Source organism: Corythoichthys intestinalis, chromosome 9 (assembly GCF_030265065.1).
Source record: "Corythoichthys intestinalis isolate RoL2023-P3 chromosome 9, ASM3026506v1, whole genome shotgun sequence".
NCBI classification, from domain to species: Eukaryota; Metazoa; Chordata; class Actinopteri; order Syngnathiformes; family Syngnathidae; genus Corythoichthys; species Corythoichthys intestinalis.
In genome coordinates this window covers 3,001,482-3,017,143 of record NC_080403.1, presented here as the reverse complement: position 1 = coordinate 3,017,143, position 15,662 = coordinate 3,001,482, and the positions used below count along the sequence as shown (strand labels likewise).

The 15,662-nt window shown below is 41.1% G+C and overlaps 1 protein-coding gene across 1 annotated transcript in view; it reads left to right on the top strand.

Moving 5' to 3' along the window:
* megf6b (multiple EGF-like-domains 6b) overlaps window positions 1-15,662 on the top strand; it is a 212,793-nt gene that overhangs the window by 120,268 nt on the left and 76,863 nt on the right. The window contains exon 5 of the mRNA XM_057846276.1: window positions 5,310-5,432. Within this exon, the coding sequence (XP_057702259.1) occupies window positions 5,310-5,432 (123 nt within the window). The remainder of the gene's footprint in view (window positions 1-5,309; window positions 5,433-15,662) is intronic.

The window sequence follows — 15,662 nt, the reverse complement described above, 5'->3', positions numbered from 1 at the left end:
AATCGGTGACAAAGTGGCAACCTTGGCGGAGTCCAACCCTCACTGGGAATGAATCTGACTTACGTGGACCAAACTCTGGCACCAGTCATACAGCGACCGAACAGCCCTTACCAGGGGGCTCGGTAACCCATATTTCCGAAGCACGACCCACAGGACTCAGTGAGGGACCCGGTCGAATGCCTTCTCCAAATCCATAAAACACATGTAGACCAGTTGGGCGAACTCCCATGTGAATTTCTGTACATTTTTGGATTCATCAAATTCTCCTCTCTCAACTAGTAGCCTCATGCAGTGACGATAGAAATACACACACAAAAAGGCTGAATGATCAGCAAAACAAATTCATAATAGTTCAAGTCTTTGAAGATTTGTTTTTTTTTTGTTTTTCTTTTTAACCTGTTCTGTTCAGCTGCTTGACACAGAGAATGGAGATCTGAGTGTCTGATTGATCTGAACAGTTTTAATGTGTCACATGGGAGTATGACCAGAGCCGTATAAAGAGAGTCGCGACACTCTTTGATGTCGCCGCAGGTGGTCACGTGGTTCCTGAGGGTGTGAATAGTTCCTCGCACGGGCAGCGCTGTATTGGTTTTCAATGGAACTGACAGCGGTAATTGCGACATTTATGGGAAAATGGATCAAATCTAAGTACTAGTTTGATTATTTCATTGCATTATAACATATATTTAAATTCTAGTTTCACATTTGGAAGGGTAAGGCGACAACTGAAAACTGTAAACTGTTATGCAGAAGGGAACTTTCCCATGTGCAGTGAAAGTTTCATGTTTGTTTTAGCATTTGCACGAGAAATCGACTTTTACATTGAAATGCAAGATGATTTAGGTTTTTCTTTTGTCACAAGAATACTGTTTTTCCAGAGAATGTCTCGATTTCCTTGATTCACCTACAGTGCCTTGCAAAAGTATTCAGCCCCCTTGAATCTTGCAACCTTTCCCCACATTTCAGGCTTCAAACATAAAGATATGAAATTTAATTTTTTTGTCAAGAATCAACAACAAGTGGGACACAATCGTGAAGTGGAACAACATTTATTGGATAATTTAAACTTTTTTAACAAATAAAAAACTGAAAAGTGGGGCGTGCAATATTATTCGGCCCCTTTACTTTCAGTGCAGCAAATTCACTCCAGACGTTCAGTGAGGATCTCTGAATGATCCAGTGTTGTCCTAAATGACCGATGATGATAAATAGAATCCACCTGTGTGTAATCAAGTCTCCGTATAAATGCACCTGCTCTGTGATAGTCTCAGGGTTCTGTTTAAAGTGCAGAGAGCATTATGAAAACCAAGGAACACAACAGGCAGGTCCGAGATACTGTTGTGGAGAAGTTTAAAGCCGGATTTGGATACAAAAAGATTTCCCAAGCTTTAAACATCTCAAGGAGCACTGTGCAAGCCATCATATTGAAATGGAAGGAGCATCAGTCCACTGCAAATCTACCAAGACCCGGCCATCCTTCCAAACTTTCTTCTCAAACAAGGAGAAAACTGATCAGAGATGCAGCCAAGAGGCCCATGATCACTCTGGATGAACTGCAGAGATCTACAGCTGAGGTGGGAGAGTCTGTCCATAGGACAACAATCAGTCGTACACTGCACAAATCTGGCCTTTATGGAAGAGTGGCAAGAAGAAAGCCATTTCTCAAAAATATCCATAAAAAGTCTCGTTTAAAGTTTGCCACAAGCCGCCTGGGAGACACACCAAACATGTGGAAGAAGGTGCTCTGGTCAGATGAAACCAAAATTGAACTTTTTGGCCACAATGCAAAACGATATGTTTGGCGTAAAAGCAACACAGCTCATCACCCTGAACACACCATCCCCACTGTCAAACATGGTGGTGGCAGCATCATGGTTTGGGCCTGCTTTTCTTCAGCAGGGACAGGGAAGATGGTTAAAATTGACGGGAAGATGGATGCAGCCAAATACAGGAACATTCTGGAAGAAAACCTGTTGGTATCGGCACAAGACCTGAGACTGGGACGGAGATTTATCTTCCAACAGGACAATGATCCAAAACATAAAGCCAAATCTACAATGGCATGGTTCAAAAATAAACGTATCCAGGTGGTAGAATGGCCAAGTCAAAGTCCAGACCTGAATCCAATCGAGAATCTGTGGAAAGAGCTGAAGACTGCTGTTCACAAACACTCTCCATCCAACCTCACTGAGCTCGAGCTGTTTTGCAAGGAAGAATGGGGAAGAATGTCAGTCTCTCGATGTGCAAAACTGATAGAAACATACCCCAAGCGACTTGCAGCTGTAATTGGAGCAAAAGGTGGCGCTACAAAGTATTAACGCAAGGGGGCTGAATAATATTGCACGCCCCACTTTTCAGTTTTTTATTTGTTAAAAAAGTTTAAATTATCCAATAAATTTTGTTCCACTTCACGATTGTGTCCCACTTGTTGATTCTTGACAAAAAATTAAAATTTTATATCTTTATGTTTGAAGCCTGAAATGTGGCGAAAGGTTGCAAGGTTCAAGGGGGCCGAATACTTTTGCAAGGCACTGTACCTGTGGTAATATATCAAAGATAACACCATGTATAACATCGTTTGTTCCTAAGTTCTAAATGGCACATCCTAGTTTGTTTCGTCGCATTGACATATAAAAACACTTGTTTCCCAAAAAGTTGGAGGTCTTTTGAATTCTATTTTCCACTTTTCTTTACTGTTGTACTTTCTAATATATATGTGTGTACATTTTCCTTTTTATTTTATAGACTTAGTTTGACCTGAAACACAAAGATATTACGTTTAACAAATATAATTTTGAATATAGCCTCTAATTTTAGGAAAAACCAAACCTGTACCTTTTTAGAGGCATTTTTCATTTAGTTTGGACTCAAGCAACACAAATAAAATGATTACAAGACAGGAACAAAATTGTATTATTTTCTGTAACATGGTGTAATGTATAACAATAACAACTTATTACCCTTTGATGAAGAAAAACATTTTTATTGAACAATTGGTGAAACTGGTGTCATGGTTCATTGTTTACACCTAACATTTTATGGATCAGTGGCCTGTGATGGCTGGCTGTGCAGCATGGGAAGAACAAGAACAGCAGAAAAAATGGATGGCAATGGTCAGCCGTCAAAACATGAAATAAAAGGCTTATTTAATGTTTTTTTGCTATTTGAAAAATGGGCTTCGTGCCCAAAGCCAGCAGGCACCAGCAGCAGTCCCCAGCAGAAGCAGATCTTGAAAATGTGACCTAAAAAAAAAAATTACATTATTTTTGTATTATAAATTTGTGTTTATTGTTTGTTGACATCACTTTTCAATCTATACAGATCTGTAAAATATAATCATGTCAAACATTTTGGTGTAAAGAATACAGGTTGTCATGCATCGACTTGGTACTTTTCCATGAGGGTGATACCATAGCTCAAAGCTTACAAAATCGAGCTAATTACCACGTAAAGCCAGTCGTGTACCAATATTCACAAATATAGATGAGTGTGAACGTCACAAAGGGCCTCTGAAAGAGTTGACAATTTAAAAGAGGCAGTGATTTAATTAATTTATCCCTGGCGATACATTCCCAGTTAGCAGAGTCAGCTTAAAAAGTAGGAGAAAATAGCTCGTCACGAAGACAAAATCTATGTATAACTACGCCATGCACATACAAATAAAGCTCAACATATACACCATAAAACACCTCCTATAGAATATAGACTGTTGAAAATTCAAAAGTGACCGTTTTTATCATCAAATTACCTCCGAATATACTTAACAGTCAGCCATTCGAATGAATGCGATCCGCCCTCGTCGAAGCCATGTTTGGAACTACGCGAGGCTCCGTAACCCGGAAAACCTGGAAGTAAAATCGTATAATGGATCCCTATGGGAGTGTCGCGACTCTCTAAATATATGGCACTGAGTATGACATACATCCATTGTGATCATTTAACATACCTCGTTTATTAGGAGGAAGCAGCAAACAGGTAGGGGTTATGGGGAACAGAAGAAAAGAGGGAGAGAGAGACAGAAAAAACACAAACAACAACAAGAAATACATTAAACGCCTACTCTAACTAACTATGAATATGTTGGTGCTATTGTTAGCTAATTGTATTTCCAATGACATTATGTGAGGGGCCTGATAACCCAGGAAAGAGGGGTAGGGGTCCGAGGGATAAGTGATTGGGAGGGGTGAAGTGTACATTAATCAGCCATGTGGTCTAGAACCCAACATTTGTGTGAATCCCTTGCTAGTGTATGTTGGCATCCTATTCTATGCTGTCTCATCGCTAATCCTGACACCGAGGTTTTTCTACTTTAGTGTGTCTAATTTCACCCAGTCATGCGTTAGTCCCATCTAACATGTGATAGTCCCGCAGACGAGTGGAGGTGCCGCGTGTGTGCCACCCCAGGGTCATGGCCCTTCCCCTGCCAATCCGGGGAGTGGGGTGGAGGGGACAGTTTTTGAAGATTTGTTGATCATGCATGAAGAAGAGCACATTAAATTGTTGTCTAAATTACAAACTGTACTTTTAAATCAAGCTTTATTACAGAATTCCAGAGATAAATTTAGTTGAAATGCTTTTGTTTTCACCTCCAGACGATGTAAACTGAAGGAATATCTCCACTAGCAAGTTGTTTGCTAATTTTTCCTTTATTTTGTTTTGAGAGAATGTGCAGGCTAATTAGTGGCAAGTGTTAGCTGCTTTCTAATTGACTCCATGCGCTCCCGGAATCAGTCCAAGATCCCGTTTTGATACCGCTGCCCAGTGTCATGAAATATACTCATTCAAAAGACATTTTTCAATACGTCTGCATGTTGCAACAGTTAATAAAGGTTCCTGTCTTTAGTTTTAATTTGCCCTGTGAAATCGTGGCTCATGCTTCACTGTCAGCGCCTGAATCAAGACTGTTATTATGGACTGTCTGGAAGGAGAGATATGATCTGGTGGACTTGATGACAAGTCTGGCATGATATTTAGCTAGTGGAGAGCAAAAAGATTGAATAAAAGGGACGTCTTATGCTTTTTGGAAGGTTGCCTTTACAACGAGCTTCACAGACGTGTCAGAAGCACCATTTACAAGTGTTTTATTTCCTTTCCATCGTAATTTTGTTTTAATATTGGAATCCTTCCTCATGATTTCCAGTAGCAGTTATAATCAACTCTTGACATTGGAATAGCCATTTGAACCCTAATAGTTTGGCAGTTATTTCTGTTTTGGGAAATAGAGAAGAAAAAAACTAACCACACTGTGGCTTATCTGCTTGCAATTTAGCGATCAAGATACTTATGCTTTGTCTCGGTTCCTTCCGTAGATGTGAACGAATGCGAGGAGACCAACGGCGGATGTGAAGCTCAGTGCTGCAACACCATTGGAAGTTTCTACTGCCGCTGTCCTGCTGGCCTCAAACTAAGCCAAGATGGCAAAACATGTCAAGGTGAGAGTGCGCTATGCCACAAAGCTCAACTGACAAGTAGTACACACAGGTTCTTGCCCAGCTTTGACATAATGGAATCTAATTTTTAGTTTCGTGTTTTACAGGGAGACGTCTAAATATAGCTGACATATTTTGTGTTGCCTATCAGGACACTGTATGTGGCTCTAAATTGGTAGACATTAGACACAAAGATTTCGGAAGTATCCAAAATTATCCTTTTTAGTCGCTTCAAACAAAAATGGCAGACCTGATGTCACTTTTGTTCTTTGTTGGTCTGCTCGTGATAGAATGCCTGCTAAATTTAAAGTTCACAAATTAAACTAGCTAGAGAGTAATTATTATTAGTTGTTTTGTTTTATGGCAAATTTTCAAACTTCGGTACCGTGTTCCCTCCAGACAAAATGGTGAATACTTAAGGCTTTTCACACTAGCATCTCTTTAAAGAGACTAGAGGTATTTTTCTCAGCGAGTCCGCTTTGTTTTGTAAATGTGAACATGCATCCGAACTCTAGTTCGGATCAAACAAAGGAACTCTCGTCCGCTAATGGCAGTTCCAGAATTTTTCTGAAACGGGCCGAAGGGGCGAAATGTAACCCCCTTTTGTACTTCAATTATTTATGAAATGGTCGTAATATTTCAATAGACATTAAAGTGCCTGTGACAGCATAAAAAACATTTAAATAGCATTATTACGTGAACTAGAATCATATTTTGAGACGATTCGACTATATACAACAATTTGGCAAAGTGCAAATGACGAGAAATTAGAAATTAGTCTTCTAATATGCCGTTTAGACCCACCTGTCATTATAGCCCTCTAGCATCCCCAGCTGGATGATGACGTCGGCAGGGTCACGATTTCCTCTGATATAGAATTCAACCCAATGAGTGGGAAAACAAGGAAAATACGACACAGAACAGTGCAATGTCATCATTGTTTCAATCTCTCTACTCCAATATTTTTACAGAATATTATTTTTATTCTTGCTAAATAAATGGTATGGTCATGACAAATAACAGTCTTGTGCTAAATGGAATATGAAATATTAAAAATGCATTTATTCAGTAAGACATGGCAAAATTACTCCATAATGGTCAAAAATGTCGACTTCTTGCACATCCCGACTGGTATTTTATGCCACCGGGTTAGTCCGGCTTCTGTAATTTCCCTGCCCCGGCTTCGGAGAGCGTAAACAAACCAGGAGGCATGACAGCTAGCTGACATGCTAACCCAAACCGAGCGGCGTTTCCAAGTCCTATTCTCGCCTTTTGAAGCGAAAAATCACACAAAACTATCCCTGATGATTTCACATGGCGGCGGGGTTGTCGATTGTCTTCACCGATCGGCAAACCCCCCCCCCCCAAGGAAATTGCATTCTCGGCGGGCACGCGAATAGGACCGAGCGGGCTGGATCGGCCATCCAAACCGGCCGATGTCGGAGCGGGGCGCTGGTCATAGCCAAGGCGAGGAATGCGCTTTCTCGGCGGGCACGCCTTTATCGTTGGCCATGTGGCCTTCTCAGTGGACAGTGAGTATTTTCACCCACACAATGCAAGCCACTTCCTTGTTAAAACACGTGCCACTTGTTTTGGCCATTATCCGCGGTGAACGAGAAATTTTTGAAACCCAAAAAGGTTCACACGCGTCCCCCTGGTGAAGCAACAAAAGCCTGCAGCACATAGGGCTGGCGTGATGCGAAAAATAAACGAAATAATCGGCAAAATAAGCTGAATCCGTAGCCGTTCTACAAACTGTAATGAAGATGATTATCCCGCTGACATCACATTCGCAGTCTTAGTCAATCCAGGAAGTCACTCATTTCCATGGCGCGGGATTAAAAAAATTGAATAAATATATCGATAGCTTCCATACATATCCAAGTGGTCATTTTCATTCGGGAGCATAAAATACCGCATGAAATATGAAATAAACATGCTTTTTGCTGTCTTAGGCACTTTAAAGAAACATATTTAGAAATGTATTTTGGAAATACCTCTAAAACAGATCTCAATAGTTAAACAGAGATTTTCCCATTTTAAAAGATGATTTACACGTCGCAAATTTGTGCCTGTCTGGCTTCCATGTCCATCATCTGCCAATCGAGACCACTTTCCAGTCTTTGTCCGGATATGTTACTTTTAAAGTAACATTTGATAGTAAAGTAATCAATAAAGTAACTTGATTACTTTTTTGAGGCGTAATAGGTCATCAGTAATTAAATTACTTTTTTAAGTAATGTGTGACAACACTGGTGAGAATTGCACGGTTTAAATTATTAAATGTGGGCTTCCCTGGCACACTTTCTAGCTTTAATGTTTCATCAACCTTCACGTTTATAAAAATTGAAATGGCCCTGATAGGAAAAAGGTTCATCACCCCTGTGCATTATTACACAATGCTAGAAACAATTATAACAAATTCCTTCCAGACAATGTGAATGTATCAATAAACTATTTTTTGTCCAAATTTCTCCTCGTGAAAAACACAAAACGTCTTTACAATATCATCCCTTTCATTCTCTGCCATAGTTTGATGTTTGCGATGAAAGCACGCCAGTGTGTGGTTGGGTTTGATCAGGCAAAATTATCAGTAATGGTTGGCTGAGGGACGATTGAAACATCTTATCCACGCCACTGTAATTAGAGTTAAATGTAGATGGGAACATTGTCACAGATGGAAATAATAGTCACCAGGAAGAAAAGCAACTACAGGCATAGTGAGCTTTGAGAATCCTGAAAAGTGTAGAGATTTCATTCTAAAGGCATAATACTGTGCATGTTTGAACATAAATATTGAAAACATGCTCGATGACTAAAGCAATTCAGTAGAATTCAATTATGGAGATATGTAAAGAATTGAAGCTTTGACAGGCTTAATTATGAAATTAAATACTAATTTCTCTTCCTTTCTCTGCTGCCTTGACCCCGCCCACTTAAAAATCTTCTAAGGATGTCACAACCAAAATGACTAATTCTGGTTGTGATGTCACAACCAGAATTGATGAAAAAAAGTCGTCAATCCCTGATGCATTGTTTTGGGTGAAATAACTATGAAATGCTAAAACATTTACCTCTGAGTTTATGTTTGCACTTTTCTTACTGCCCAAAATGTTCTGCTTCCTGCTCTGAGTCCTATGAACATGCGGGCGTGATCAATCACGTGGCATCTTTACTGCACCGTAAAAATTGGAAATTATTTCACATAGAGCACTGACTGATTCAAAAATACGGACTTCAATCTCTCTCCCAGTTTTTTATTTGGCACTGATAAACAACAGCAAACCGGAGATATGTTTGTTTTATTTTGACGGTGGAAAATATGTTTATCCATGCATAGGATTAGAGGACACTCATGCTCTTGGGACGGGATCACTGATGCTTCACTTTTATATATTTTTCCAGTCAGAATTTGACGATTTTGGTTTTTTGTTGTTGTTGTTTTTTTTAACCTAATATGATAATGTAAATTCTTATAGTGTAATAATAACGGTTCATATTGATGACGTGATGACAAAAATTATATCAAGCAAGATACCTAGGGCACCTTTTTACATGGTCGAGAGACAAAAGAAAACGAAAAGAAATGGCCAAAAAACACCAAAAAGGCTCTTCAGGGTTAAATACAATTTTAAATTAAGCAAGACAGATATTTATTTTATGTTTTTTTTCTGATAACTATTGTTTTTCCTATATGCTTATATCACTCAAATATGCACTTTTTTAGCTAATTTTTGAGTCAATTAATTAAAAAAACTCAATGGTGATGGATCGGGCCAATATAATTTTATTTCAGGGAGTTGGCAGCCTTATTTCAGGGAGTTGGCAGCCTTACTTATCCAATTTTAAGCAGTCCACAGCAACGACTAAAAAGAACATTTCACACAACCCACAATTTATTTGTGTGATACAGCTGCAAATAACTAATTGAACACAGGTCTATCAGGTACAATTCTGACCTTGAAAGACCTGTTAGTCCGCCTATTAAAAGTCCACCTCCACTTCATGTATTATTGTGAATCAGCTACACTTGTTTGAGGTCGATGGCATCATAAAGACACTTGTCCACCCCATAAAATCAGTAAGACTCAAACTTGTCACATGGTCAAGACCAAAGAGCTGTTCAAAGACACCAGAGACAAAATGATTCACCTCCACAAGGCTGCAAAGGGCTACGGAGCAATTGCCAAGCAGCTTGGTGAAAAGAGGTCCACTGTTGGAGCAATCATTAGAAAATGGAAGAAACATTACGGTCAATCTCAATCAGAGTGGAGCCGCATGTAAGATATTACCTCGTGGGGTCTCAATGATCCTAAGAAAGGTGAGGAATCAGCCCAGAACTACATGACAGGGGTTGGTTGGTCAATGACCTGAAAAGAGCTGGGACCACTGTTTTAAATGTTACTGTTGGTAATACACTGGATGTCATGGTTTGAAATCATGCATGGCACGGAAGGTTCCCCTGCTTTAACCAGCACATATCATGGCGTAAGTTCGCGTATGACCATTTGGATGATAGAGGGGAGTCATGGGAGCAAAGTTTGTGGTCAGATGAGAGCAAAATAGAAATTTTGGTCATAATTCCACTAACCATGTTTGGAGGAAGAATACTAAGTATTATCTCAAGAACACCAGCCCTACTGCGAAGCATGGGGGTGGTAGCATCGTGCTTTGGGGATGTTTTTCTGCACATGGGACAGGGCGAGTGCACTGTATTAGAGAGAGGATGACTGGGGCCCTGTATTGTGAGATTTTGGGGAACAACCTCCTTCATTTGGTCAGAGCATTGAAGATGGGTTGTGCCTGGGCCTTCCAACATGACAATGACCCGTAGCACACAGCCAGGAAAACCAAGGAGTGGCTCCGTAAGAACCATAACAAGGTTCTAGGATGGCCTAGCCGATCTCCATAGAAAACATTTGGAGGGAGCTCAAACAGTCCAGACACCTGACCAAAGGCTACAGTACCAAATATCAACATTAGTTTTCTCAGGTGTTCAAATACTTATTATCAGCTTTATCACACAAATAAATTGTTTAAAAAAATCATACATTGGCTTTCTGGATTTTTCTTTTTAGATTATCTCCCTCACAGTGGACATGCACCTATGATGAACATTTCAGACCCATCCATGATTTCTAAGTGGGAGAACTTGCAAAATACAGTAGCTAGGTGTTCAAATACTTATTTTATTCACTGTACGACCATTCCGACCAACAAACCAGGTCCTGGAACAAATTTAAATTTGTATATAGAGGTACCACTGTATGGAGTTAATGTATCCAAATATTTTCTGAGGTATTGCTTTTTAAAGACTGTTCTCAGACTTCTGGACTGTTCACGCTAGTACAGGGGTGGGCAAACCGGTCCTCGAGGGCCGCAGTGGGTCCTGGTCTTTGTTCAAACTTATTCAGCACAGACAGTTTAGCCAACGAGGTATCAGTGGAAACAAGAAGCACCTGACTGAAATCTACTGATTGCACTTGTAAGAAACCGGATTGGTGAAAGGCTGTCCTCATGATGGGTATGAACAAAAACCCGCACCCACTGCGGCCCTTTGTGGAATAGTTTGCCCTCCCCTGCGCTAGTAGGTCATTACAGCAGCCAGGTTGCAGTATCATTGCTCTATGTTGGTGGCTGTCGTTTCACTCAGGTGTTTTGAAGTTTCGTTTTTTTGTTTTTTAAATGCCTAAAAGTTTGTGTTTCGGATTCAGAGAATTAGTTGTAATTGACACCAGCAAGATGACAACAGATGCAACAAAATTCTGTTTGATGAGTGAGCATCAGTCCGCTGCAGACTTTGTTCCGCACCATCACTTCTTTCGCTTCTTCAGAAATTACAGAGCAAGTTACAAGTAGACACACATATATCATACAACATAGCATGGGTATGACACAACGCACAGGTCAAATGCAGGGATTTTTTGCACGAAAAAAAAGGAGAACTACCACTCATGGCTGGAGGAAAGGGGGGGGTCAGTGATAGTGAGAAAAAGGCGGTGGCGGACTGAAGGGAGGGGTTATGTGTGAGTGTGTGTATGCGTAAGTGTATCAATATTTGTACGTGTCTGTAGACAAAATAAGAGTCGCAGAGCCCTGTGACCGGCCTTGGGAAGAGATCAAGGGCAAAAGATTGGGCCATCTGCGCTGCTCTCCCCAGGAGAAGGGTGGGAAAAGGAAAGGAAAATTATAATCAAGTTAAGCCGAATAAGTAATTTAATATGTCCAAATTCTGTTGGTCTTCAGTCAAATACGCGCTCCTCATGGCGTAGGCGAGATCTCAGGTCCCTTAAGTCATTGCCAAAAGTCACGGTCTGCCTCGACAGTTCAGTCACCTGCCCTGACAGTTTCGTCACCTGGCGCAAGATAGCATCCACTTTTCTCCATTCTTCCTCGGACCAAACCGTGAGTCCACGGAGCCAGTTCTTGATTCGAGCCTCAACGCGATCTTCCAATGCCCTGAATCGCACCGTTTGATCCGTGGTCAATTTGTTGATGTCCTTGAAAGCTGCCGTCTTGGAAACTTTCGGGTGGAGCAGGGCACCTCCTAAGCCAAGCAGAAGAATCCCACAACCGTCACGCTAAACAGCCAAATATCCTCGATATCTTCCACGGACAGGACAGTAAGACATTCTGGTTTCCGGTGATCCCATGAATCTCTCACGAAACCAGCAGCGAAGTTGACGTCCGGGCAAGACGGCTCTCCTGGTGCACTGTGTCCTGTCAATTGCGCTGATAGACCAACTAATCAGATCAATTTTTGTATGAGACCAGCGCACTTGATCCACAGAGGAAAATACAAAAAAAAAAAATAGACAGACTAGACTGACGAAGATAACAGCAAGCAGCAGCAGGGAGGAAAAACACGTCCGCCCCCGTCGTAGGCAGGAAGAAGAAGCAGGTAGCAGTAGCATTGCTCTATGTTGGTGGTAGTCGTTTCACTCAGGTGTTTTGAAGTTTTGTTTTTTGTTTTTAAATGCCTAAAAGTTTGTGTTGCTGCTGTAATATTATAGCTGGCGGTATTAGTCTTTTTCAATGGAAAAATAGTGCAGAAAACGTGTGGAAACCAAAGGGGAAAAAATTCTTTAACATGTTTTGGATATAAAGGAAGAAAGACAAACAAGAAAAAAACAATGGACATTTGGCAGAAAACCTATAGAAACTAGCAAAGGGTATGCCTCCCTGTCAGTTTTTCATGGCTTGCACCATGCTGCCATGTTGTAACATTTCAGTTGTCACGCCGAAAAAGCTTTACAGCTTGCACCGACGTGAGCGTGTAGTTTTGCGACTGATGCTTTGCCAGAGTACCAGCAGCTGAACTAACAGCTAGCTGCAATTGTGTTAAAGATCACTCTACAAGATTTAAAAAAAATCTTTTGCTAAACCACACCCTCAAAATGCAAACTGGTCAATCAGAGCCTAGCACAGAACAGAAGTCTGATGCTTTCATGTCAGGCGATGCGGTGGGTCATGTTTGCTCTTTGATCTGTTAACTAGGGTTTTGTTTTGGCCCTGTTAATATGTCTGTGTATTGACCTTAGAAGACACAGGCGGTCTCATTCCTCTCTCAGATGTTTGAATTGGAAATATGGAATAGGACTAGGAATTTTAAAGACCACATTCTTTTCCGCATACATGTTAGTAACAAAGAGAAAAACGTACTGCCTCATCGTACGTTGTTTTCTCAACACCTGGCTGCTGGTTTCCTTCCCAAAAAAGCATACGTAATGTATAAAGTATCATTTCATACTCAAGTCAGGCTTCAACTTCTTCTCTCCCAATTTAAGACAATGAGGTCTCCTCTGATTCTCCTACTGCTTGAATCGGGTTTGCTCAAATTTCTCAAAAAGTTTGTTTTTGGTGGTACCAGTGTTGTTGCCTATTGTTATGGTGGGTTTTTGTGCTTATTTTTCCGATTTTGTAACACACTGCTGTCAGAGTTTAAACTCTTTCAGACATATACTGAGGTCTGTCAATATGGTTGCGCGAACACAATATGCCAGTTTAGTTGACTTTGCTATTACCAGGAAATTTACAGCCTAGCAACCTAGTCACAATTCTGGTTCATTAGCTGCATGTCTTATATTTTACACTGAGCAACTTGGTATGCCACTTTATATGATGCTAGCAGTGCTTGCTAGTTTACTAATGATACACTGACAAAGCCGAATGCCTGTTGGCCAGGGGTTAATTTGTGCCAGATCCTGCCGGATCAAGATCCGGCACCTCTTAATTTTGGCCGCCCTGTGTTCTGGGACTTATTTGAGCAGATCCAGCACCTTCGTGTGAAATAAGGTATAAATAAGAAAATAATAAAAATATAAAATTGTTTCTAAATAATGTATTGTAATAGCCCCGAATGGGGGGAAAGAAGGAGAGGAGTCATTGATGGAAGAAAACAATAAACAAAATAACACCGGACTTCCGCCTAATGCTGCTAACCTTTTGCTTCCCGGACGTCAACCCCCCCCCCCCCGCTTCCTACTACTTCACAGCTCTCCAGTCCCAGCATCTCTTAAAGGGACTGTGCATAGTTTTGGACATTACAGCATGAAATAAATAATAATGTGCATCAATTCTTTTACAGAACAAATCAAAGAATCATATCAAATCAAATCAAAGAATTGCATGTTGTATATAAAAATGTAACGTCATTTGAAAGAGTCAGAGATTTGTTGATGCACTGAAAAGCTGGACCAACAAATCATGCCCCTGACATTAAAAAAAACAAAAAACTTTGTAAATATGCGGCATCTGGGGAGCAAGCAGGAAGATGGTTCAGATCGAGTCAGAAAAGCAACAACCGCCGATGAGGGCAGCTGCAGTGATCATGCTAACGGGTGTAGCAGAAGGCTGGCGCCACACCCACTAGCCAGGTTCACGGACAGCCAGCCAAGCCAGGGCAGGAGGCTGCTACCATGGCATTAGCTGGTCAGGTTCAGTGCCACCCGGAGTGGGGGCCAGCTACAGTGCCACCAGTCAGTCAGGAGGACCACCTACAGCCAATACACTTTAGGGGAAATTCAGGTTTGGGCTGCACAATTTTTTAAGGTGGTGGGAATTTTGGGGCCAGAGAAAACCGGGTAGGGGGTACGAAACTCGCAAAAGAATGGTTTTGTGTCATCAATGTTTTAAAAGTTAGACTGTACGTTACTGTAAGTCCCACCTGTGGTTGTATGGGCAATTGCCGGTGCTGTGCAGAGTATAGCCTAAATAATTGTAAATTGTTGTTATAACATTTATACCATGGATATTATCTGAAATTGAGGATTGTACGACCTACAGCATGGCAAGTGGGCATTTGCGTGTTGTTTTCAGCACCATTTTCTGTGTATGTTCCGGGACCTGTGCCCGTCTCGTCATCCCTGCGCTGTTATATGTACTTTGCGTTTCGGCACCTTATGATTTACAAATTAAGCACTGCTGTTGGCAATACTGTTCAGCGCATTTTCCCTGAAAAGACAACCAAGCGGCTTATCAATGTGATTGAGGTCTAATGTCTTTATGAGACTACTTAATTGATTTGGCTTCCTGCTGTCCATTGCAAGCATTTTAGACACAGACTGGTATATTCTCATCTCCCACTGTATTAAAAGTCAAAGCCAAAAGCCAAACGCTACATACACCTCGTCATATTTCTTCGTCATAGCTCTTCACCTCTCAGTGCTCTTTGCTGTGTGCTCTTGTTTGGTTTAAAAATACAGTGGAAACTCTGAAAATGAGAGCGCCACTACTATCTACTGAATGGATGCGCAATTACACTTTATTCTAGTAGGGCAAAAAAGTCAGCTAAGGGTAGTTGAGACCCACGGCATAGCTCTGCGCCCCAATTGGGGGGGCACGCCCCACTATTTGTGAAGTGCTGCTTCAGAGGAATGTAAAAAAGGACACAGATATGGGATCATGACTAAACTGGCCTGCTGCATGTATGAACATATATGGCCAAATGTACACTGAATCAACATTTACATGAAAATAAAAGTCAAAATACTGGAGTAACAGCACATCTGCCAGTATAGTGTCATGAGTTGAAGGTGCGTTTTGTGAGAGCTGAACATGAGGGGGCCGGGTCTTTTCTGTGACAGACATGCGGGAACTTTGGGAGGACGAATGTAAGAGGAAGATGGAAGGGGAGAAAACTCCAGAGGCAGTCTAGACTGAATGAGAGATAACCCCGCCGGCATTCCACACGCTCCCATTTTTCATAATGTTTTTTCCAACTGGAGTTTTCAC